At 36.3% G+C, this 26,996-nt stretch overlaps 1 protein-coding gene across 8 annotated transcripts in view; it reads left to right on the forward strand.

The window, feature by feature from the left end:
* Window positions 1-26,996, forward strand: part of VPS8 (VPS8 subunit of CORVET complex) — a 251,993-nt gene that overhangs the window by 22,413 nt on the left and 202,584 nt on the right. For all 8 annotated transcript variants that reach the window (XR_009262061.1, XR_009262062.1, XM_058730711.1 and 5 more), the window contains 10 exons: window positions 1,452-1,545; window positions 5,330-5,362; window positions 6,304-6,358; window positions 14,636-14,760; window positions 15,331-15,417; window positions 17,934-18,001; window positions 19,490-19,643; window positions 19,741-19,800; window positions 21,077-21,184; window positions 24,795-24,875. Coding sequence is in view for 6 of the 8 variants with exons in the window: in XM_058730711.1 (XP_058586694.1) it covers window positions 1,452-1,545; window positions 5,330-5,362; window positions 6,304-6,358; window positions 14,636-14,760; window positions 15,331-15,417; window positions 17,934-18,001; window positions 19,490-19,643; window positions 19,741-19,800; window positions 21,077-21,184; window positions 24,795-24,875 (865 nt within the window). In the remaining 2 variants the exon portion in view is untranslated. The remainder of the gene's footprint in view (window positions 1-1,451; window positions 1,546-5,329; window positions 5,363-6,303; window positions 6,359-14,635; window positions 14,761-15,330; window positions 15,418-17,933; window positions 18,002-19,489; window positions 19,644-19,740; window positions 19,801-21,076; window positions 21,185-24,794; window positions 24,876-26,996) is intronic.

The raw sequence follows: 26,996 nt of genomic DNA on the forward strand, positions 1-26,996 counted from the left end.
ATATTTTTAAATGAATAAGTCACAGGAATAAAAGGCACAGGATAAGGAATGCAATCAGTGATACTCTAATAACAATGGAATGGGACAGCTGCTAGCTATACTTGTGAACATAACAATGTATAAAATTGTCAAATAACTAAGTTGTACATCTGAAACTAATGTAAATTGTCAACTATACTAAAAAAGTGTGTGTGTGTGTGTATATATATATATATATACACACACACATATATATATATATATAGTCTTTATTTTTTGGTCTCATTTAATGTCAGAACTCTTTTGTGTAGCATTAGTCTGGACCCTGCTCACTATTTTGACCTAATCTCTAAGCACCCCCACTCCCATCCTGCTGGTCAGTGCCTTTTGGGTACTTACATTCCCTCCACACACAGCACACATTGACATCCTCATATTTCTGTTTGTGCTTTTTTGTTGCCTGCCAGACTCCTGGTTGTCTATCAAGGCTAGATCAGACATCTTTTTTTCTATAGTTGTCCCTGATATCCCGCCAATAAATAGGATTAAACTCTTCTTTATTTCATTTCTATAGTGCTTTATCCATTGTTATTTTCTAACATTTAAAAAAAATTTTTAAAAATGTTTTATTTATTTTGAGACAGAGAGAGACAGAGCATGAGCAGGGGAGGGGCAGAGAGAGAGGGAGACACAGAATCCTAAACAGGCTCCAGGCTCTGAGCCGTCAGCACAGAGCCCAACGCGGGGCTCGAACTCACGACCCATGAGATCATGACCTGAGCCGAAGTTGGACGCTCAACCGACTGAGCTACCCAGGCACCCCTCTAACATTTATCTTTTAAGAGTGAGTTACTTATTGGTCCCTCTAGCTATGCCGTGAGGTCCTTGAGAGTAGGAATCTTGCCTTTCTTATTTTTGTATGCCTGAAGCATACTTTTAGTCACATGATGGAGGTGCTCAGTGTTTGGTAAAGGATGAGATTATTTTTTGAATGCTGATGAGTTGGGTAAGTGAAAGGTACTATTAGTAGGAGCAGCAGAGAGGAGTGTGGAATTTGATGTGCTTGGTTGAAGAATGGAGAGGGCAGTTACAGATAGAAAGGCCAGAAAGGTGGGCAAGGGTGGAAGGAAGGGAGAGGTAATGTAGACAAGTAGGGCAGGCCAGGCAACCTTCTGGTGAGGAGTAAAACCTCTTGCCATATTTTAGGTGGGGAAGGAACAGTTTGAATCAATGAAAAAAGAGTGATGGCTTTATTCACTTTCCTACTTGTGCTTCTCTGGGGTTCAAGGTGGGTTTAGTACAACATCTTAATTTAGGACTGTCAGGCTCTCAATACCTCTTTGCAAACAGAGCTACAAATTACATTCAGTGTTGTTTTCTGCTTTCCTTATTTTTATGTGTTTTTTGGTCTTTCAAAAAAGACTTTTTTTTTTTTTTTTAATATTCTTAAATGCTTCCCCCCCTTCTTTTAGGAAGAAGAAATTACCTGATTCTTTTTCACTCCATGGGTCAGTTATGCGACATTCACTTTTGAAGGGAATTTCTGCCCAGATAGTGTCTGCAGCTGTAAGTATTTTGTTCTCTTTCCCAGCTTTGTAACCTGCAATGGCATAATGAAGCAGGAATGAGCATAAAACAAAGCACAGCACTTCTCTTGGCCCGAGGCTTAAAAAAAAAAAATAGAATCTGGGTTTCATGGGTTTTGTGTGATTGTTTTTGACTCATAAGACATGGCTATACATCTTGACATAGAAATTAGTGCAGCCATGAAATAAAGGTCTGCTCAGAGTCTCTGGTGTGCCTAAATGAAATATGGCAGCAAGCCTAAAAGGAATACTATCTGCCTTTTCTTTAAATTCCTTTTCAGTTTAGTTGCCATCTTGTGTATTTGGTTGAGTTAGAGTGCTCGTTTTGTTTTTTTTTTTTTTTTTTAGTCTTTTCATATGGAGAAATGATTGATCAGAATCTTTTACAACTGAGTGATTTTTTTTTTGTAATTCACAAAACTCTTTTCATGTACCTTATTTTATTTACTCTTACAACTTTGAAAGTAAGGAAAGCCATATCCTGTTTTACAAATGAGAAGAGAGACTCAGAAAGGTGATATATTAACTTGTCTTACATCATTGAGTTTGGAGATAGCAGAATAATTACTCAAAATTGGGGTTTCTGGCTCCAACTGTAGTGCTGCTTTGTTGTGAAATGGGGGTGGTATTGGTGAATGTGGCCAGAGTATAATGGTTAGAACAGAGTATCTGCGGTCTTTTTTGAACATTTTTTTTTTAGAGCACTGATTTCACGCAAAAATATTTAATAGACCATCAAGACAATAGATGATGATTCTGGTAGGCTTTATCAAATTTTTCTTTGACCTCAGAGCCTATAATTTTATGTAGTCTTTCAATTTTAGTTTTCTGAATTCATTGTATAGATCTTATGTATAATGATGATGATGATGATGATGGCGACCACGGTGACATATTCATGTCCCAGGAACTTTGACTTTTTTAATGTTTTTATGGAGTTTAATTGGTATTTTGCAAATTCAGTTTGGACAAAATTTTGATTTCCCAAAAGGGTAAGAGATTGATACAAGAGTAGCATCACAACATCATAACTGCATTGCAATTGTCATATTTATCAGAGAAAGCTCGTATAAAAACCAAACCAAACAAACAAAAAAAGAAAAAATAAGAAAAAGTGTCCTCTGTGGGCAGTTGGTATACCCCGACCTAGCTTGTATATCATGAAGTCAATTTAAATAGATAGTCAAGCAATGGAGGAAACCTGGGCAATTGTCCTTCCTCTTTTAGGTGGAGAGTAACTCATATTTGCTAGAATGGGAACCACCTGTTGAGGATTACATTTCCATGACGTTTTCTGAATTTAATCCTTATGTAGGTGATGAAATTCATTCCTTTCAAGATCAAGATGAACCAGAACAGTCATTTGACCCACCTGTGCAGTTTTAAAAATATTTTGAATAATGGAGACTGAACTAAAACTCAGACGCTGAACATTGATTAGATAAATCTGTTATTTAAAAGGGTTTCTTCTCCCTCTTGAAGAGGAGGGAAAAATTCTAATAAATCCCAGAGTGTTTGCATTCTGTTCTTATTTCATTGCTATGGCTGAGCTCCTTTGGTCTGTTAAAATGAAAACTGCTTTTCCTATGACAGTCTTCATACTCTGCCTTCCTAATTTTGGATTACCAGCTCAATTTAAATTGTATGCTTTTCTGTGATGTTCGGTGTGTTAACATGTAAAGCTAGTTTTATTTTTGGGCATCTCTCCTGAATAGTTGTTCAATGATGCCTTCAGCCATGTGGATAGTGGTGTTATTAGGGCTGCCTGGGGCCTTGCTCACAATGGCTTTGTCGTCCATACGCATAGAGAACAGTTAGGAGAGATGGAATTTTTGGAATTGTGAACTTCTGATTCACAAATGAAAGTAATATGACAGATGACTGTATTTTAAATTTGTTTAGACTAATTTCAAAGGGTATTTATCACTTTTATGATCGCCTAAGGTAGTAGAGATGCCTTAGCACAGTGTTTTTTCCGAAATGCGTCCGTTGTGTAAGAATCTCCTGGTACTGATTGAAATGCAGATTCCTGAGCACCCAAACGTGCTTAATTGGAATCTTAGTAGTATAGCATAGGAATCTGCGTTTTAACAGTATAACAGGAATCTGTATCGTAGGTGATTTCAAGGTAGCCTGGCTTTTGAGAATCATTACCCTAAGATGTTGCCACACCAGTACTACAACTCTGTAATCTCTAGTGCTTCGAATATGTCTGTTTCTTTGGCTTAAAAAAAATTTTTTTTTAAATTTATTTTGAGAGAGACAGAGCTAGTGGGGGAGTGACAGAGAATCTCAAGCAGGCTTGTGCTTGCTTCGGCAGCACATATACCAAGCAGGCTCTACACCGTCAGAACGAACTTGATGCAAGGCTCGAACCCAAGAACTGTGAGATCATGACCTGAGCCAAAACCAAGAATCGGACACTTAACTGACTGAGCCACGCAGGCACCCCTGGTTTTTTGGCTTTTAAAGGAAGCTGACTTCTCATTTCATTATTCAGGTTCCATTTTGAATATAGTATGCTTTTTAGCTGCTCTTTCATTCTTTTTCCCTATCCAGGACACAAATCAATCATTTAGATATTTATTGTATGCATCTTAATTGTCAAGCATGTTAGGTGTACTTTACATACACATGTCCATACAGAGTGGGGTATATCCTCCATCCAGAACATTGAACATAGCAGCCTTGTGATTGTTCTTCCTCATACTCCCATGCACTAGAGTAAGTTTCTTGAGTTAGTTCCCAGGACACTCTGTAAAGTTGGATAAAATTGATTCTGCCTTCTGAGAGATTATAATAACTAATCGACCACATTGACAGGGACAGACATAGAAAAGATCTATAGAAATGATATAAAGAGCCAGGTCTGGGAACTGGAAACTCTGAGTTTGAGACATAGTTTTCTATCACTTCTTGAATAATCTTGGGCAAGTCAGGTACACTTTTTAAAACTTCTGTTTTCTTAGTCTGGAAAATCAGAATAATACATGTTTTATCTATCTCTTGCAGATTGAGAGTCAATAGTGTAATACATGTACATGAAAGCTCTTTGCTACTATGGTGCTAATTATTGTAAGCTCTTACTATTTAAAGCTATAGAAGCATTAAATAGATAACTGGACATTTATATGATACTTTACATATAATTTGTACCTCAGGACAAATTATTGAGGTACATAGGCCATTATTTGCTATTTCCTTTAACAGATGAGGAGGCTAATACCCAGAAGGTTAGGTGACTTTCCCTAGGTCATAGAGTTACTGGTATGGAGCTGGGACCAGCACTTAATTTTTAATTTTCTGATGCTTGCTTGAACTGACTGAATACACCCAGCTTGGGTTTTATTGAAGGATTATTAGATAATTTGCTGGATAGGAAGCTTAGGGAAAGAATATCTGTAGCATGTTTCCCTTTTCTAAAATCTTTATGTACTCCTGTCATTGTAACCTATACTACTTAGAGTGTATACATGTTATTGAAAATAGGACTTCTTTCCTCTCTCTCTTCTTACGTTTTCATTTATAATCATGCCTTTCCTAAAGCATTTGTTACCATTAGTAAAATAAAATGATCCGCTTTCATGCTCTTTATATTTTCTTGGTCTGTACAACTTTTGTGGTTTCTCTTAGTTGGCAAAAATGAGGATCCCATCTCTTATCTGAATTGATTTGGATTAAAGTTTATGTAAAGAGAGGGGCTTATATCATTTTCTGTTTAAAAATGAGAGTATGTTTTCAAATACTTTTTTAATTTCACTTAGGACAAAGTCGATGCTGGCTTGCCTACAGCAATTGTAAGTACACTTTAAATAATCCTTTAAAGGTAAGCATTCTATTTCATTGGGTTTTCTTAGATTTATTCTTCTAATGTTCAGAGTTATTGCATAAATTATTATGATAATAAATTCATAAGTCATTTACTGCCAGTAATCAGGTTTAACATTTTTCCATATTGAATGTTCTCTTTCTAGTATATTGTTATTCTTCCATATAATGGAATAATGGTTAGCCTTTTCCAGGTTTATTTATATGTGGTCCTCCCATGCCCAAGTAAATTTGCTCCCTCTGTGATTTGGCCTCCCTTTGGCTACAAGGGATGTGGAACACAGCATTTGGTGAAATCACTTTGTGGTAAATAGTACATTTAATAGTTCTGAACTCCATTGCCAGGCCTGCCAAATAGTAAATCTGTGGTGTGATTATAGAGAACGGGGGATATTGAGAGCACACTAGTGCCCTCTTTTCTTGAATACTTCCAGCTGCCTCCTGTAGCTTTCTTATTAGTTAGTTAATCGGTGAGGAAGTGGGCTGAAATTTGAATATTTCTGGTGCCTTTTAGCTCCTGTGAATAAACTGAAGGGCTTTATCAACCCCTTTCCCACACCTCATAGCTGCCTCTTGGTTGGGTAGCATAAGTGCCTCCTACTTTGTCTGGACCTCTGAGTTTTTTTTTTTTTTAAATTGCTTTAGAATAGAAGTGGTGTGTTTTTGCCTATAATGTTGAACATATGATATTTTGATATTGTTACCCTTAGAGTAAATTTAGAGGGATTCCCAGAAATAAAAGGTCCTGAGTTTCATTTCCCCTTTTGCCTCCTAGATGAAATTCTCCTTATTTATAATAGTTGGTATGTCATCTGGTGCCTAGAGGAAAGAAAACCAACAAATTCAACTCGCATTGTTTCAAGATCCTCGATGTAATATCTCAAAACGTAATCTTCCCTTTTGTTCTCAGGCAGTGTCCAGTCTGATAGCAGTGGGTACATCTCATGGATTGGCTTTAATATTTGGTAAATTTTCTAAGCACTTTCTTTACTGTGAATGTTAAGTATCCTTTTATATTTTATATCTTTTAATAACAGTTTAATTGTAAACTTTATATTCTTGTAAGAAAAACAAAAACAAAAACAGGAAGACTTGAAAAGTAGCAGTCAGTAGTTTTATAGTTAAAATTACTTGACCCAAGTTCATTTTGTTGCTCACTGCAAGTTGATTTTCTTCTTTAAGAATTTATAAGTTATCATATCATATCTTTTGATTCTACAGACCTAGACAGAAAGAATATAAAGTTGAAAGGGACCTTGGGTTGTCATCTTGTCTGCCTCAGTTTGTGGTGGTGATGATTTTTGATTCTAAATCATATCCTAGCAGATCTTCAGGAAAAGAGATTCACAGGCTTTCCTAGTAACTCAAACTGACAATAAGTTCTTTTTCATTTACATTGTAAATTCCTCTAAATTGAAAATTTTCTAGCCCATAATCACATGTGTTTGTTGGTTGAGAATATAACATTCATTCGTTTCTATGTTAGATGATAGTCTTAAGTATTTTCTCTTTCTTTTTCTACCTGAGATGAAATAACCCTAGTTTCATTACTCTTTGCTTTTGAATTTAGTACAATGAGCAGTACATTTTCTTCTGTTTTTTGTTTTTTGTTTTTTTTTTTAATTTAAAAACTGTTAGATAATATTTGTCTGGCAGTTTTAATTGTTCTCTTCTGAATCTTAAGTCTTTTGCATCTCTCCTAAATGGAATTCCCAATAACACTATTTTATTAAGGAATCTACAGGATTTGTAGAAGGATCACCTGGGAATACTTTAATAACAGTACTGCAATTTGATCTCTGTGGGGCTTACATCATTATTTACCGTATGAATGAAAAACTGGTTATTTTTCCTTGTTTTTGAGCAATTTTTGAATTCCTACTTGTAAATATTGAATTCCTATTCATAACAATTTGAATTCCTGTTTACAAATAATCTAAATTATCATGCGATTTTTTCAAAGGTGATTGATTTAAATAGAGCTTTATTGTTTGGAGGTAGGAAGAATGGACACAAAAATATAATTCTTTTGAGAGTACTTTAGAATTGATTCTTTCAATAATTTTTTTCTTATTTTATAATCCGTGTTTATAGTAGAAAATTGAGATGAGCAAAAGATTAAAGATATAAAATAGCAGATTCCAGCATCCTGGAATAATTTTATATCTTTTAATAACAGTTTAATTGTAAACTTTATATTCTTGTAAGAAAAACAAAAACAAAAACAGGAAGACTTGAAAAGTAGCAGTCAGTAGTTTTATAGTTAAAATTACTTGAAGTTAAAGTAGTTTTAAAGAAGTTAAGTAGTTTTATAGTTAAAATTACAGGGAATAATCCCTTACATTTCTATATGGCTCTTTAATCTTTTATTTTGTACGTGTGTGTATATGTACACATCTAAAATGGAATCATGTGAATTTGTAACCTGCTTTTTGTTATAATGAACATCTTTCCATGTAATTATATATTCATCTGTAACATCATCTCTAATGGCTACACAGTATTCTTTTAAATGGATTCACCACAATTTACTTAACCATTTCCTACTATAGGTTGTTTCTAAACAAACAGTATAGCAATGAACATCTTTGTAACTGCATTTATGTCCACCTGATTACTTCTTTAGGACAAATTCTTAAAAGTAGAATTACTTAAGGTCAGAACTTTTTTTTTTTTTTCCAGGTTTTATTCATTTAATGAATGAATGAATGAATAAATGAATTAGGGTATGAACATTTTAAACACTTGTGATATAACCTGATTGCTTCTAGGAAGTTTTAGCCACCTGCTGTCCTATCAGGTGTAAGAATGCTTATTTTCCTTTGGGAGCAGAATTGGTGTTAGATCAAAAGAATTTGGGGAAAGGATCTTACTTTTTAGGTCAGTCCTCTTTTACATATGAGGTGGGTGAGAACCAGAGAGGTTAAGAGATTTGCACAGAGCCAAGTTCAGAAGAAACACTGAATCCTACATCAGTGCATTTTCACCATTCTCAGCAAGTCTGTCCTGAGAGAAAAGGGAGCGAATTCCAAGATATATGAAGAAAAGAATAGAAGAACTAAGATGAATGAGGATTGAGTATAATGTGTATGTTTGTCAGCAGAATGCAAGTTGATTTTTTTGTTCTTGCTTACTAATGCTCACTTTTCCTCAACTCTGTCTGCTTTGACATCCCTTCTTTACCACAAAGTTATAGGAATATGTGTCTGTTTATAAGCAAACCCATGTAAAGCTACTGCGACAAATGAATACTTTAAAAACCAACAGAAGAGTATGTGATGTCTTTTGCTACTGTCTCCTTAATTTCCTTGGGCCTGCTTCTTAATTTTTTTAGGTTTCAACAGCTTTCTTTCTTTTTTAAAAAAATTTTTAATGTTTATTTATTTTTGAGAGAGAGAGAGTCAGAACTCGAGCAGGGGAGGGTCAGAGAGAAAGGGAGACACAGAATCCGAAGCAGGCTCCAGGCTCTGAGCTGTCAGCACAGAGCCTGACACGGGGCTGGAACTCGGGAACCATGAGATCATGACCTGAGCTGAAGTCGGACACTTAACTGACTGAGCCACCCAGGCGCCCCTCAACAGCTTTCTTGTAGATATGATGAAACAGTAATCTTTCTCTACAGTCTCATGCAAGAGAAAGTATGCCAAAGTGAATATTTCGAGAAAGAATGATAATATTCTGGTTATGCTTTGGGGTTTTAAGCATGCAGTTATTAACTTTTTGTAGAATCAAATTATTTGGACAGTGAGCTTTAACAAAGGGATTGAAACTCATTTTAATGGCAGTAACAAATGTCACTATGAAGTGTCTAGATTAGAGGTCGGGTTAAATCTGGTCTTGTTTAAATATCTTTGGTGATTGTAGGAAAAATGTAGCAGAAGAATTATGTTTGTTTTAAGTAACATTAGTTTCTTTTTGGACTAGAGGTGGGTCATTAAAATAGTGATAATTATAAGCTTCTTAGAGGTGATGTATGTTGCCTATTCTTACGGACTGTAGGTATATGATATTTATTATATCTTGGTTCTTATCTATTATACAGGATCTCAAAAATTCAAATCTTTGTAAAGATGTGTCTCTATTCCAGGGCTCTTAGTTTCCTATTTTGGGGGATCGTTAGTATACTTTCATAGATTATCTTTTTGAAGTTGTTTTTATTTCTACCAAACTTACTGGACTTGGATTTACTTATTGTACTATAATTTGAATATTGTGCATTTTCTCTTTGCCATAACCAATATCTGAATGTAATCGTAAATCAGTTAATCACATTTAGTATCATTCCCAGAAATAACTAAAGGTTGTCACTTATACTTTTGAAATTTTACCTGTCTTTTCTCTGAACTTTTGACTGATTTCTTGCTTTTCTCTTTCTTTTGATCTTTTCTCCATGGATTCAAAGGAAAAGGTATAGTAATTTTGGTTTGCATGAGTTACTGTTTTTCTTTTGACCTTTTTAGTGTTGAAAGAGAATGCTGTCAGTTACAGTTGGTGCCCTTTTATGAACTGCTTACTAAAAAAAATCCAGCTAACAAACTGGTTAAAGCAGGGATTTGTTAAAAATTATAAAGATATGTGTACCTTCAGTGTTTTATTTTAATTGAAAATATACAAATATTCATTTTCTCCTTAATCCTTTGATACAGTCCAAAGACTTTTCTTTGAGTTTGTATCTGCCAGTTGGAAGTCTTCGGCTCTTTTTTGGAATAACCTGCATCAGTAATGAGTCATATAAAATTTGCACTTTTACTTAAAAGAAAAAATGGTAAAAGCTTAGGCACCTGTGAATCAGTTGAGGAGTGCAAAATTACAGATTTTTACAAAACAACTCTTTAATCTTCTCCAGTTGTCCACATCTTATTACGGGACAGATTTTCAAAGAAACACCTTTACCAAGTTTTTTTGTGAGCATTAATTTACTTTTCATGGAAACAACTTTTTTTTTGGTCACTGTATTTCATCAGTTAACGTATTGTTTAATTAAGTTTTTAAAATCCAGTAACATTACGGTGGTATGAGCAGGTTTATAAATGAACACTGCTAACTTATTTGTAAGCGTCATCATTCTAGATGATAGCCAGTTAGCCATGGGGTTTCTCTGTATCCTGGGCTTCTTTCTTTCAGTGAGCTTTCCAGAGGGGATGAGCACTCCCAATTCTGTGTGTTGGTTAGGTGGAGGACAGGTAAAGTGCTTCACCTGTTTTATGATCATTGATGAAACATATTTTCTAATACCTCTTCTCTTTTCTTTTGGTCTTAGAGAATATTTTAATATGCACAAAGGGTAGGAAAAGAGTAGTATTAAAGAATGATGAATGCTGGCAATAAGAGAGCTCTATACACACAATTAAACTTGATTTCTTCTAGGATCTAGTTATTTCCTTCTTTGAAGGTCTTTGGGAACTAGTTAAAACAAATTAGGGATGGAGAAATAGAGGATGGGGTCAATTTTGGTATATGGAAAGAGCAGAAATTCTCTTGAAGTATGTTCAGATTTAGATTTTATGGCTATTACAGACTTTTTACATTACTTGTGGCTTTTCTTTGCTATTTAGCACGTTACTCTTAAGCCCAGAATATGCTGAGGAGATCTGCCCTAAGCAAAGTATACTTTGAAAGATATACTAATAAACAGATATAATTCATTGCAGTGTTTGTGATAACTAGACTTCATGTTGTCTTAATTGGCAAGCTATTATCATTCACAATAATTTCTTGCATTTGTACCATTTGATAGTTTTCACATTTTTCACAGGCATTTTCTTATTTAAACTCTGTGCCAACTCTGTGAAGTTTATGGGAAAACCGATAGTCTCATTTCATATTTCTTGCCTGGAGTTATTTGCTTTATAAGGACCCACTCAAGTTTTTTTTGAAAACTAAGTTGAGAATGCCAACCAAATGTGATTTTATTTGGCTCTGTAAATGAAATTAGATGTACTGCTAATTTAATGGTTTCTCCCAACAATAGGCAAAGCAGACTTCGAGAATAGGGAAAAATAGAATTTTTCCTTAAAAATTAAGGTGATCAAGAGCCCCCCTGGGGGAGTGCAATATGGAGAGCTCTGATTTTCATCTCTTACTTCTGTCCAGATCCTTCTGTTCTTTCCATATAACTTTAGAATTCAAGTGTTTGGAAGAGGTTTTATGTTTATTTTTACCAAATACCTTTTCCCAGAAGTGTCCAGAATAATCTGGGATAAAGAATGTTTAGTTACCTCAGTAGAAGAAACCTCTCCCATGAGATTCTGGTTTCTTCTTTACACAGAAATTCTCCCTTTTCTGAACTTCATCTAAATTGCTTGATAGGTTTATTACTTTGGTACCACAAATATAGACTGTATAAAGACAGCAATATGAACTAATAAATATCTTTGTGGAGTTAAAAACCAGGTTACATTTTATACACTATCTCCTCACTGCCATGCTTACCGTATAAAGGAACATTATGAAGATAATGAATGCATTGTAAAAATCAAGGGAAAAAGTTGAGAATGCTTTCATTAACACAGTCCTGTGGGATGTAAACTTCATACATACATACATTGATAATTTGGTCCCCTTTCTTAGCTGGTTTTTAGTACGCAGGATCCATAGTCAGGAAAGGAGAGTCGTGTTTGGGTTTTTTAATCTAGAAGTTTTTCTTTCCCTCTTTTTATTTCCTCTCTTAATGGTATGGTAATTCTTTATCGTTTTCTTTAATTTTATTCTTACTCTCCTTGAGTTATAAGAATACTTAAAATAGTCTAATGTGTGAACTTTGCTAAATCTGAAAGCAGTAGTATCTTTAAGTATTGGCGGATCAGAATGTGTACAGTTTGGATCTCAAAGCACAAAGGATCCCAGCAGGATGCTAGTCAATCACTTTTCTGTACCTGGAAGGCAGGTAGCCCAGACTTAAGGGGCTTCTTTGTGAGGCTGATAAGGAATGTCTGTCTTTGTCTTCCTTTCATTCCGTCTGTTGCCTACATGCAGGACCCAAATAGTGTGTGTGTGTGTGTGTGTGTGTGTGTGTGTGTGTGTGTGTGTGTATATATATATGTATATATATATATATAGAACACTGTTGCCCAACCATCCTGTCTGGACAGTTTGCAAAATAAGATACATGGATAATCCACTAAGTGTAAAAGGCAGCCCTGACAAGATAAGATCATGGAAAACACTATTGTAGGCAGGCAGTTTCAGTAAAGTAAAATAAAATGAGGTGTCATGTTCAGAGTTGGGAAAACTGAATAAAGGACATTTTAATAATTTGCATCAAATTGGGAGAGGGAGGAAAAGAATTTAAGTAAAGAAAAAGTAAGGGTAAAATCAGTAATTATAATAATTCTAGATGTGGGTAAAGATAATGACTTTTTAAATACATAAGACCTTGTATATTTATGAATTTTATTCCTTTTTGAATATTCATCTTAGAAGGCTGAAATCTAAAATAATTTCAAGGGTGCCTGGATGGCTCAGTCGGAAGAGCATGCAGCTCTTCAGTTCTGAGTTCAAGCCCCATGTTGGGTGTAGAGATTACTTAAATAAAAACTTTCAAAACATAAAAAAATAAGATGGTTTCAGAAAACACTGAATATTTTCTGTGTGTCAGATATGATACATCCATTAATTGTGTCAGAGCTCCTTTGGTAGGTGAGGATTGCTATTTGCGCAGTTTATGAACACAGAAAACTGTATAGTATTCACTTTGGACAAGCAAGAGGTCTACATGGTATTACCACCTAGATCTGAGAATGAGTATCTTTAGGGTCTTTCTGGTAATTAGTTTTACCCTTACAGACAGAAGATTTGCAAATGTGGAAGCTATTCAGATGATTGTCAGGTGCCTCTTGAGTGCAAGGCACCAGGCTTGGTATTCTGGGAATGTTAATTCACTCATGATCTTAGCCCTTAGAGAGAACATAGTCTAATAGTGGAAGTAAGACATACTTACCTCCAGAGAGTAGCATGTAAGTAGTTAAGGGAGGCACAAGCAATTGCCAAATGAGGTCATAGAACTCCAGATTGTGCAAATATGGTGAGTTTTTCCCCCAAACAGTTAAAATTTGTAGATATCCCTTTTTTTTTTTTTTTGAGAGAATGAGCATGTGGGACCACAGGTGCGTGTGGGGAAGGGGGCAGAGGAAGAAGGAGAGAGAATCTTAAGCAGGTTCCACGCCAGTGTGGAGGCCCAGAGGGGGCTCGATCCCATGACCCTGGGATCAGACTTGAGCCGAAATCAAGAGTTGGACGCTTAACCAACAGAGCCACCCAGGCGCCCCTGTAGGTGTGACTTCGTAAATTTTTTATTTCATTGTTTTCAAGTAGGTACAATAATGAACTCTATACAAAATAAGCATTGCCTATGAGAACATTAGAGGAATTTCTTTTAATTATTAAATAATAAATTTAAGTACCTCCTGGAGAAAATCAGAGGTGATTGAGGCAAGATCTTTGCCCTTAAGTAACTTAATCTAGTAGAGATTTGAATTATTTGCTTTTAGCATATCAAATGTTGGTGCTTGAAAAATAAGTAGTTTAAATGTTTACCCTGTAATTTTCTTTGCATTGTTAATTTCCCTAGGAAACCTTTTCTTCATGGATAACATAAATGTAAATTTCAGCCAAATTCCAAATTAATAAATTTTGATATTTTAAATTTTAGAGCTACTTTAAAAGATGGTATTCTCTGTAACCTCGCATCCTGAAAACAGCAGGAAATACAATTGTAGAATGAGACAGATGAAAGAGTTGGTTTGTTCAAAGGCCTACAGATACTTATGGATTTTTTCACTTATTGTTAGCATGTTCTACATTATGCTTATTTGTAGATAACTGGTTTTTCTTTTTTAAATTGTTTTAACGTTTATTTATTATTGAGAGACAAATAGGCACAGAGCATGAACAGGGGAGGGGCCAAGAGATGGAGAGACACAGAATCTGAAGCAGGCTCCAGGCTCTGAGCTGTCAGCACAGAGCCCAACATGGGGCTCGAACTCACAAACTGCGAGATCATGACCTGAGCCGAAGTCAGATGCTTAACCGACTGAGCCATCCAGGCTCCCCTTTTCTTCATTCTTAGTGTCTAACTCAATGCCCAGCATCTAGTAGACACTCAGTAAATACATTAAAATGAATGTAGCTTCATCATATGGTTCTTGTGATTGTTGCTACCTCCCAAGTCTTTAAAAACAAGCTAATACTATACTTTTTTCACTCTTCATTTCTTTCACCTGATTTTATATGTTGTTTTTTAGATCAGAATCAAGCTTTGCGACTCTGTCTGGGGAACACTAGTGTTGGAGGTCAGTATGGAGCCATCTCTGCCCTCAGTATCAACAATGACTGCTCAAGACTTCTCTGTGGCTTTGCTAAGGGACAGGTAAACGTGAACTTTATTTTATCCATATTTACAAGTAAATAGCTTTTATAAACCAACCTGGCTGTGACACCAAAATTTACTTCCTTAGAGTAGTGTAGATAGTTGTTGCTGCTTTTTAAATATACTATATTCTGCTTTCTGTCTTCTCATCGCTGTGTTACTGGATAGCTCTTTGGGTATTGCTTTCTACTTATGAAACTAGCAGTAAGGTTTGGCCTTTCTCATCTTCTGACTTCTACATCACTAGTTAGTTTGGCAGTAAGCCTTTCATATAATGTTTACCATTGCTAAAGAGATTGACTCATTAAAGAAATTTTTTACTTGTCTCAGTATAAGAGTAATATTTGAAATCTGAAGGGAAAAGTAGGTTGGGCAGGATGAAGGGAAGATGAAGACAGAACAAAGGCCCTGTGCTTTAATGGATCTGCAATCTTCAATTATGTTTCAACTTCATAGTTCTTTGCCTGCATGTTTATAGACCAGGGATGGATTATTTCAGCCAGAAGGCAGGATACTTAAGTCCAAAAAAGAGCAATAAATTGGTGTTTGAAGCATTTAGTTGTCTTATAGATCACAATGTGGGATTTGGCCAGTGGAAAACTTCTAAGATCAATAACAGATGCTCATCCTCCAGGAACAGCAATATTGCATATTAAGGTAATATCTTTGCTTACTTTGTCTGATCATTTTAGTTATTATGCTTTTGAATGCATCTTTAAGCACATTTCTTTATAAACAGAATCCTTGAAAATGAAGTTTTTTTTTACTAGCCCAATGGGATGTTTTCCAGATTAGAACTGAAGATGGGCTAGCCTATTGTATAGATGAGTAGCAGAAAGAGAACATTGATGTGATCCTGGACCACAGGTTGTCAGTAGACAGGCATTACCCTGCTGAAAACTCATGGGGAATTTAAAAAGGTCTTTTTACCCACCAGCGTTGCTCTGTGACACTTGGTTGAGAATTACCCGAGGTTCAAGGCACCAACTGTGAAAGAACCAAGGTTCGCGTTATGTTTAAAAATGCATCTGTTGGTTTATTTTCTTTCAGGCCTTTAAGGGAAAAGCATTAAGATTTGCATCTTGGCTTTCTCCTTACAATCTGAAAAAAATAAACCAACCTAGGTAACAGATTTCATTTATAAATACAATGTGAACTTTGGATTTTGTATGCTGTCAAGCCCATGTTCAGAAGCATAAAAGGTAAAGGACTGTAACTAGGGAAGTCTAAAATCAGATCTTCTAGATTTTAATCATGTACACATTTGGTTGCTTAGCTGAGCAGACCTCTCTTATCCATACATATGCTTTTTAAAGTCTGTAAGCATCTGGAGTTTATGTGTCTGCATCTAGGGTAGTTACATAAAAGTCTTTTGTGACAGAGCAGCATTGAAGCATTTAGTAACAACAAAAACAACCAGACCAGTAAAAGTAGAATTTCTCCTCTTTCTGAACATCATGGCAATTTTTCTTGACCTCCTTTCCTATGGTATGTGCCAACTTCTAAAATGTTATAGTTGTTTGTTTTTATGTCTTACATCCTTTAATAGATGAAGATTTTTGAAACTAGAATCTGTTTCTCATTTATTTTTGTGTTATGCATGGTAGCTGCTCAATAAATGTTTGCTTGAAGGAATAACTAATTGGTGGTGTTTGTAAAAGGATAGTCCATTTACAGCAAAAAGTAAAATCCTTGAGAGAAACAATAGGAAACAGAAGAGATAAAGGCCGACAGGAAAGAGAGGAATACAGCCGAGGTGAAAAGCATAGAAGTCAGGGGTACCTGGGTGGCTCAGTTGGTTGAGCGTCCAACTCTTGATTTCAGCTCAGGTCATGATCTCACAATTTGTAAGATTGAGTCCCACATCAGGCTCTGTGCTGACAACATGGAGCCTGCTTGGGATTCTTTCTCTCCCTCTCTTTCCCTGTCCCATTCACACACGTGGGTGCACACGTGTTCTCCCCACCCCCGTCTCTCAAAATAAACTTAAAAGCATAGAAGTAGTAGCCATTGTTTTGCTTGAGATTGGACATTGCAGTAAGAAGTAGCAAGTGATGTATATGGTTGAATACTTCCTGGGTCTTGGATTGACAACGGCCATGTGTGCTTTAGTACTCTTACTCATTGTTCTCCAAACTTAACCCTGTGTACCATCAATAACAATTTGGGATTACATCCTTTATATATATATATATTTTTTTTTTTTAAGAAATATTATGAATGTACTACTGTACTAATATGTAAGTACATTACAAAACACATACATATAAGTAGAAGACTAATAAAACTGCAAGTTCAACTGCTTTTCCTACATTCCAGGTATATACCTCCCACTCTGGCAGTTGCTCAGCTAGGAGAGTTGAGAGCACAGGTGTGGGTCTTCTTTGTTATGGTTGTGTGTGGGGTTGAGGAAAAATAATTTTACAGTAGCCTCCGGTACCTCAACTGTCCCTGACTAAGAGGATGAAGACATGCACTTTGGGATGGCTTACCAACCTATGGGGTTAGGGAGACTAGTCACTATAAATGACTCAGGTTACTTACTTTTGTATCATACAGCATTCATATTTACCATACCTCATAAGCCCTTAAGGCTGTCATTGTGAACATTATTCGTTATTTTGGGTTTTCCAGAGTAGGTAATAATAACTGAAGTATACCCTGTCAAAGATCAGGTGGAAGCACATTTTTGGTAGAGTTAAATAAAAAGTTCAACTATTTTAAATGGGTTAATTCTTCAGTTATATAGAAGACATATTCAAATTTATTTCCCAAAGATAGCAAATATCTTTCACTGTGTCTTTGTTCTTGGAAACTAGACAACTGCAAATGTATCCAGTGTATCCTATTCAGTTTAATAGCATGTTAGAAAAAGTTAACATTAAGAAACCAAGTGGAAAACTTTAGGGCTTATATGAGTCATAGTTTTTATTTTTCTTTTATCCTGATCGAAGGTGGTTTTACTTTTTTAAAGCCTCAGTTTTTTGAAGATAGTGAGTCATTTTTATTCCGAATATTTAGGATGATGAGCTAAATCAAGTTTAGGTGATTTCAAATGCTACTGAATATGTTTGTTTTTAGATTTTTAAAATGTGAAAATTTTTTCCCTTACCTTTTTGATACTTGACTGGTTGTTGAAAAATCTGTAAGAAATTAATTTCTTCTCTGTTTAGTTTACAGATGATCCAACTCTTGCAATTTGCAATGACAGCGGAGGCTCTGTTTTTGAATTGACATTTAAGTAAGAGACTAATGGACATTTGTTGAGAAATGAAATCAAGAGACTAACTCTGGTTTAATGACTTAAAGTTAAGCATGAAGAGGTCTGGAAAACCCATGTGATTGAAAATAGGTTATGTCTGTATATTATCGTGACCTGGGAGGCATATAGAACATTTGGAGCTCCAGGCCTGGTGTCCCAAAATTCTATCTCAGTAGGTCTGAGTTGGGATGCTGAACTCTTCCCCAAGGAATTCCTATGAGCTGTCAGGCTTAGGAACCATAATTCTGGAGTATGTCACTAATTTTGGTTTAGGCTTCAGGTCTAGGTGATTATAACCCTAACAGACAAGTGTAGAAAGGTTTTTATTACCTTCGAATTGCCCTATTTCTCTTTAAGAGTACAGACTGTTTGAATACATGGGAGAATAATTATAAGGCAGAGTTTTAAAAAAGAAGTAGAACATAAAATTCAATGTGTACTGTGTTTCCATAAGTTTTCAGAGTAAGGATTATGTTTCTTATATTTCTTACACTTTCTAACACTGCTAAGCACAAGGTAATTGCTTACAAAGTACTGTTAATTCTGCTAATATTTGTTGAGCATCTCCTATGGGTGGACATTGTCCTAGGCACCAGACTTGCAGCTGTGAACCAGACAAGGTTGCTCCTCTGATAGAACTTACTTTCTAGTTGGGGCTGGGGTAGGGATACAGACAATAAATGAACACATAAATGAGGTAAGTTCAGATAGTTATGAGTGCTGTGAAGAGAATAAGACCAGTCAGCTTGCTGGAGTGCACCTGAAGATAATTCAGGAAGGTGACACTTGAGCAAAGACCTGAATGATAATCTGGTCAACAAATGCAAAGAAGTGTTCTAGGCAGAGGGATGTTCGAGCACAAAGGCTTGAAGCAAGCACAAATTTGGCTTGCTAGAACAATGGGAAGAAGGCAGTTGTGGCTGGAGCGTGACTTTGGCAGTAGTGGGAGAGCAGTGAAGGTAGGAGCCAGATTATACAGGAACTTTTAAAAAATTGTAAAGAGGGGCGCCTCGGTGGCGCAGTCGGTTAAGCGTCCGACTTCAGCCAGGTCACGATCTCGCGGTCCGTGAGTTCGAGCCCCGCGTCGGGCTCTGGGCTGATGGCTCGGAGCCTGGAGCCTGTTTCCGATTCTGTGTCTCCCTCTCTCTCTGCCCCTCCCCCGTTCATGCTCTCTGTCTGTCCCAAAAATAAATAAAAAACATTAAAAAATAAAAAAAAAAAAATTTTAAAAATTGTAAAGAGTTTGGATTTTATTTTATGTACAGTGGCCAGGCATTGGGCTGTTTTTAGGAGAAGAGTGATAAATCTGACTTCTACATTACAGAGATTGTGTTGCTGTCTTACGGAGTTAGATTGTTGGAGGCAAGAATAGGAGTTAGGAGGCTACTGTAACAGTCCATGCTTGAGATGGTAGTGTCTTGAATCTCATTACTAAATCAATTCTGAATGTTTTGGTTACATTTGCAGGAGAGTGATGGGAGTGAGAACGTGTGAATCTAGGTGTCTGTTCAGTGGTTCCAAGGGTGAAGTTTGCTGTATTGAGCCTCTTCATTCTAAGCCCGAGTTGAAAGATCATCCCATCACACAGTTTTCCTTATTGGCCATGGCATCCTTAACAAAGGTCAGTGTATTTAGAAGGTGAAACTCATAACTTTTAGAGGCTTTGAATACCCAAAATAGAAAATTATAAACATTAAAAATACATTTTTCTTCTAAAGATACTGGTCATTGGATTGAAACCATCTTTGAAAGTGTGGATGACTTTTCCCTATGGACGGGTGAGTAAACTTCTCCATCTTATTAGCAAAAAGACCAATCCAGGAGGGGGAAAATGACTTGTATGTGGTGAATTCTGTGAGATTGTTAGAAAATGAGGTAGAATGGAAGTCACTGCTCCAAAGATCATTTGTCTGGACTTAACCTTCATGTGACCAAAGCAGCATAAACTGGTGACTAGAGCGGTGTTCTGGGATCATGAGACTTTTAATTTTCTACCTTTATTGTTTTAAGTTGTTCTCTCATAAACAGCTGCTGCTTTGCTACTGAACTACAGATAGAGAACACCCCATCATAAGATCTAGCATAAATTGCTACTACTTGTGCTTTCTTTGGCTTCTGCCTAGTATTTTACTTTGGGGGATGATACTTCCCAGAATCGATTATGCATACCCCAGTTTCCTTTTCTTTTCCTGCTTGGTTGTTTTCAGAGATTTGTGATCTTCCAGTGTATATGTGAGGAGAGGTATTGATAGGATGAGATGGAGAACAATGGTACAGAGCCAAGACTAATTGCAAACGCAGTGCCGATACTGAGGGAGATCACTCTTCTGTTTGTTTGTTGGTACTCTTGTGTATCTCTGGGTCCCTGGGGAAGCAGATCTGCTCTTTCAGATGGTGCAGCTAGCTTAGATTGTCGTTAACATTTCTTAAACCTAAGAAACCTAAGCTTCCCTGGCTAAGTGAGGTTTATCATGGTGGTATGTGTTTGCATCTTCCTATATGTCTTTTATCGTTTTTACCAATGTTAACATTTTCAAAAAAAGAAACAGAATTTTACATTGAACACCTGTATACCTACTATCTAAATTCTGTTATTAATAGCTTACTTTATTATATATTTAGCCATCACTCTGTCCACCCATCACTTATTTTAAATGTATTTCCAACTAAATTGCAGAAGTAAACACTCTTTTGCCTAAATATGCAACATGCATTATTATGTTTAGCTAGAGTTGAATATTTGTTTCTCCTTTGGTGTAGAATTTACTTGCAATGAAATGCATACATCTTGAATATACATTTGCTGAACTTTAACAAATGTATATACTTTTGTAGCCCAAACCTCTGTCAAGATTAGCATCAACCCAGAAAGTACCCTCATGACACCTCCCAGTCAGTTCCTGCTTCACTGGAATTGTAATGAGAAATTGGGAGATGTTTTATCAAGGAACAGTAGTCAGATGCTGTTTTTAATTAATTTTCTCTTTTTCTTGCTGTCTGTTAACTGTGATGGTTTGTTGTTTTTTTGTTTTTTTTGGCCTTCTCTTCACTTAGATGGATCCTTCCAGTGTTCCGTTGCTGGCCTGGCACTTTGTGGCAGTGCATAATTACGTGAATCCCATGCTTGCCTTCTGCAGAGGAGATGTTGTTCATTTTCTGTTGGTAAATCCTGATATGATACTAGATTTGTTAAAAAGTCTTTTATCATAATATTTTTTCCTGATTTACCAGTGATTTAATATTGATTGTGTCAAAGAAATATGCTATTATAATTCTTTGGAGAGAGAGTGATTATTTATTTTAATTTAGGGCTTTAGTGACTAACACGGAAAACAACTGATCACCTCAGCTCCGTGCCCCTTCATGGTGTATTCCTCAGTTCCAACTCCTTTGACCAACAAATAATGGTTTATGTGTATGTATAAATATATGAATGTTCATGTGTCTATTAAAGGCTTACCTATCTACATATGCTGTATTTATTAGACAACAGGTATCATTGGTCACGTTCTGTGCTCTCTACACTGATGGACATAGACACAGTTGAAGGAAGTCTCAAACATTTCTTCTTTCACATAACTTCAAGTATTGTTGGAGAGACAAAACTAGTATGCTCATTACTACTAGGGAGACCGCTATGTTTAAGGATTCAGCTATGTGATGAGAACTAAAAGTTTATGTAAGTTCAGAGTATGGAGAGATTTGTATGGACTGGGTAGGCCCTGTAAGACTCTGTGAAGGATATATGGCCAGTATCACAGGAGGGGTGGATATGCATATTGGGAGAAATAAGATGATCTGAAGTTATAGAGGTAAGAATGTCTGCATAATCTCTTGGGTTTCCTAGCTCAGTGAAGCAAGGACACAACTGTTCACCTAGTTTCTCCAGCTAGAAACCCAGGGGTTGCCTTTCACTTCCCTTTATCCTTTCATTTCTGCTTCTTCACTGCTTCCTTTTGACTCTGTCTCCAACATCTCCTGAATTTATTCCCTTTTTTTTTTTTTTTTTTACTCCCCCATGGCTGCTTCCCTAGCCTAAACCACTGGCATTTCTTTTAGCTGTGGCTCTGGCAGAGCTTTCTAACCAGGTGCTAGCCTTGGTGTCTTTGCATATGCTCTCACCTCTGCCAGGGAAGCTCTGTGCTCTCTTCCGCTTTATCCTACCTAAATAATGATTAACATTGTCTTCCCTGACTTCCTGAACTGTTCCCTGCTACATACACCCATAAGACCTTCTGTGTTCTCCTTTGGTAATATTCAGCACTTTTAAAATTACATGTCTAATATTTTTCTTCATTATTAAAGTGAAAGCTCCATAAGTCTAAGGATTCCAGCAATGAGGACAGTGCCTATATGTAGTCGATGCTTAATAAATGTTTAATGAGAGTGAGAAACCTGTGGAAAATAAAGTTGAATATATGGTGTAGATTTTTATTCGGTGTGGCAAACAAAAGCCTGTGTACCAAATCTGGCCAACTGCTTGTTTTTTAAATAAAGTTTTATTGGAACACAGTCATGCCCATTTGATTATGTATTATTTGTGGCAGCTTTCACACTACAGTGGCAGGAATGAGCAGTTGTTACAGGACTGTATAGTCCACAGAACCTAGAATATTTATTACGTGGCCTTTTACAGAAAAAGTTTGGTGACCCCCTGATCTAGTTTACATAATTGGCCTAGATTGGTAATGAGGAGTTGTCACAGGTTCTTAGGTAATTAAAGAGATAAAGATGTGATTAAAGTGGTATTTTAGGAAGATCAATGTAGAAGTAGGAGAAAGAATAGATTATAGGTGGTAGCAGGGAAATGGAGCGTTTTGTTCTTGTGTCAAAGCAGGTGTGAAGTTTTTAGACAAGGATGCTTGGTTGCAGTGAGAGTTAGGGATGACATTTTAAAGGAAAGATGAAGCTTCTTATCTTACTGCATCTGGAAACTGAAGGACATGAATGAAACATTGTGATTCTGACTTTGCATTTTAGAAGCATGAACTATTTGAAAGGTTAGGGTTACAGAGGATTTGAATGTATTGAGATAGAAGTGAAGGTGTGATTCTTAAGTGTTCTCTCAGGGAATGTCCTCCGGGCAGATGGCAATCCAGGTCTGCAGTGCAAGTGAGAATTTCAGAATAGAGATGTAGTTGAAGCTGTGAAGATCAAAAGCCAGAGCATACATAACCTTGGTGGGCACTCACAAGGGAAAGGAAAAAAAAACAAAAGTCAAGAAAGAATAAAGGCACCAATAAAGGCACCCAGAGGTAGAAGGGGAAGTAAGATGGTATGGTGTCACACAGGAGACAGGAAAGGTTTCTGGACCATGTCAGTTTCAGGGTAATAGCATTATTAAATAAAGATCAAGGGGGAAGACTGAAGATAAGACCACTGGATATGCAAATGTTCTTGATTAGAAACTTTTCAGAGGACTGAATATCAATGGGATGAATATCAATATCACTGTGGAAGCCACAGTGTAGAGCCTTGTTAAAGAAATGGGTGTGTAGGAGAACAAATTCACATAATCATTGCATTTAGCCAAAAGAGGAAAGACAATGATTACATGTCTGTAGGAAACAAATCAAGGAAAGGCTTTTTGCTTTTGTTTTTTAAATTTGAAGATAGAAAAGTCAGAAACATGTTGGATAGCAAAAGGAAAAGGGCCCTTTAAAGGGAGTGTGAATGAATATGCCAGCAAGGGAGGGGTAATATTAAACAGTGATGGAGGGGGTGGGATTTAGAGTGTATAGAAATGAAGGGATTTTCTTTAGCAAGGGCTCCAGTGAATCTTAGGAGAATAGGTAACGTTGGCATTATTTTTTGTTTGTTTGTTTGTGAAACACTTTCAGCATATGCCAAATAGGGAACAATTTGGTGCTTATTTTCATTTTTCAAAGGAGGAAACTGAGAAAGAGTAAGTGATTGGCCCTTGGTCACACAGCTATAATAGTGGAGCTGAAACACATTCTCCTTCTGCTAGAGTATCATTTCTTACAGGGAAAGTGACTTAGTGAACCAAAGATGAGAGAACATGAAGGGCCTGCATTAAGAGGTCTCAGTTGTTAAGGTGTCTGGAGAGGTCAACACTGTAAGTGATTGGACCAAAGAGACATTGGGGCTTAAAGGGAAAGGAAGACATCTACAACACATATGGGAGAGTGTAAGAGAACCCAGGTTGGATGGGATGTCATGCATTTCAGGAGGGTTGGATTACTACTGTGTCTCTTTTTCAGTGCTCTGTCACCTTGGAGTAGAAGTAGAGAAAGCAAATTATAAGGATGATTAAAGATTAGAGGCTGTATGTACACATACGTAAATAAAATATTGACACTTGAGCTTCTCTTGGGAAATTTTGGGTCTATTTCAGCTGTAATAGCATACTTCAGAAAAGTCTAGTTTTGTCACAGCCTCCTCCTTGTTTTTTGTTTTTTTTTTAATGACCTGTTTGACTATCACACCATGTTGTCAATCCCATTTTATGCTTAACTCTAGCTAAGTACAGTCACTGATGGGATGAAGTTAGTTTGTTCTGAATTATAGTAGAGTGAAAATACATGAAGTACTGACAACTAGACCACTGTCACATATGCCTTGGATTTCACTACAGATCATGGTGTGAATGTTTTTTTTCATTTGCGTAATAGTTTCTGTAGTTGCCAGTATTTCTGGGCTTATCCATAATGTGAATGGAAATCATTTTCTAGGTGGAGTATAATTAAGTACCTAAAAACAAGCCCCTCAAAAAGCAGCTGGTGTTTAGGTGTTTTTATTTCATCATCAGGTGAAGAGAGATGAGTCTGGAGCAATACATGTTACTAAGCAAAAGCATCTTCACCTCTACTATGACCTCATCAACTTCACTGTGAGTATTATTCACATTGATGTGCCCCATTCATTTCATGTAATTGTTTTGAGTCCGTGGTGTATTTGAGCTACCAGGATTTCTGTCATGAACCATGACCTTTAGGATTATGTAAAATATGGACAGAAGTGAAGTTCTGTTTATACTGAATGGAGCCTGAGTTTGGTGTGATGCCATCATATTTTTAATTGCCTTTCAGCCTTATGTCCTGTTGAACACTGACAGGATTAGGAAAAGTTTTCTCTGATGTCCTGATTAGTTCAAAGGGGTGTTCAGAAGAATTTGGGTGGATTTCTTAAAGATCATTGCCTGGCTTTCTTGGTAAACACACTTTTGTACTTTTGGGCTTGTACTAATTGGTTCAGGAGTTTATGTAATTCTTTTTTCGTGGCTAAAAGCTTAGCAGAATTTTCTCTATACGATACCTCTCAGTCCTTCCTGAGCAACTTGTTGGTTTAAAAAAAGAGAGTATGTCTTTTTTGTATCAAATTTTATCTTTCCTTTTTCAAATGGTGTGTCCATTTTGTAAGTAGTGTAATTATAATATTTCTAGGTTTCTATCATTAATCCTTTTGGCATATCAATATCCAGTGAAATATTCTGTATATGCATGAATATAGGCAACCTTAGATAAGAGACAGTGCCTCATTTTTCTAATAAAATGGCTAAAAAGAGTTACTCCCCTAACTCGATGATATGTAACTTTTTAGGATATAGATGAAATGATCTTTTCTTTATAATATACAGTTTATTAGTATAGTTGCACATTGTCTTTTCATCTCACATATAGACTATAAATTTAGAAATAATACTTTTTTCCATACTCATTTCATAAAGTAATTTTGTTCAAGTTCTTCTCATGAATGTAAGACATCAGTGTCTTTGTCATCACCAGAGCCCCTGTTGAATTATCTAACAGTTTCCTAGAATTCTTCATCATTACTTCTGTTTAAGATATTTGAGATATGGCACTTCTAAAATCTGCGTGTAATTCTGTCCCTGGAAAATTTTCCCTTGACCACAAGTAGCCATTCTCTGAATAGGAGGGCAGTAGGTGTTTTCATTTGTCCTGTGGCTTACCCATGATGCGACACTAACTGCATTGCTTTACAAGTTACCATTAAAAGGCTTGTTTACAACAATGTCAGCAGTTGCAGTCGTGAGGGTCTAATCTTCGAAATAATTGCTAAGCCTGCTGACACTCTTTGTCATTCTCTCTGTTTTAACCAGGTGACCTGTGAAAGCATCTAATATGATGTGATTAAAATGACACTTTATTTCTATGGTCTTCTTTCCGAAAACCTATATAGCTCGAGTCTACTCATGAGAAAAGCACTAGACAAATCCTGAATGAATTACATTCTAAAAAATACCTGACCAGTGCTCTTTAAAACTGTTAAACTTGGGGCACCTGGGTGGCTCGGTTGAGCATCCAACTCTTGATTTTGGCTCAGATTATGATCCCAGGGTTGTGGGATCGAGCCCCACATCCGCTCCACAGAGTGTGGAGCCTGCTTGAGATTGTTTCTCTCTCCCTCTGCTCCTCTCCCCTGTTTGTGTGCTCTCTTTCTCTAAAACAAAACAAAACAAAACTGTTAAAGTTATCGAAAACAAGGGAAGTATAAAAAAAAAAAAAAACTGTCATAGCCAAGAGGAGCCTAAGAAGACGTGACAACTAAATGTAACACAGTTCCCTGAATGAGAGCCTGAGACAGAAAAGGGACATTAGATAAAAATGAAGCGACTCTAAATGAAGTATGGATCTCAGTTAAAACTATGTATCAATATTGATTTTGGCAACTGTACTGATACAAGAAATTAATAGTAGGGGAAACTGTGTGCGGGACCGTAAGAGAAATCTCTGCACTGTCCTCAATTTTTCTGTAAATCTAAAACTGTAGTAAAAATAAAAAGTTTATTTTAAAAAACAGAATTGTGAACATGGCTAAAACTTAGCCAAATCTATTAATTATTACTATGATTTGTTTTCATATTTGATGCTGCAAAGAGTTCCAAACCTGTCTGTAAAAATTCAAATAAGATATTTTACAGATAAGTGGTAATCTGGATTCAGGTGTTCTTTTTCTCCTGTATTCTGTGAAGATATCTAAGTAATTTTTG

The sequence above is a fragment of the Neofelis nebulosa genome, chromosome 5 (assembly GCF_028018385.1).
Source record: "Neofelis nebulosa isolate mNeoNeb1 chromosome 5, mNeoNeb1.pri, whole genome shotgun sequence".
Classification (NCBI taxonomy): Eukaryota; Metazoa; Chordata; class Mammalia; order Carnivora; family Felidae; genus Neofelis; species Neofelis nebulosa.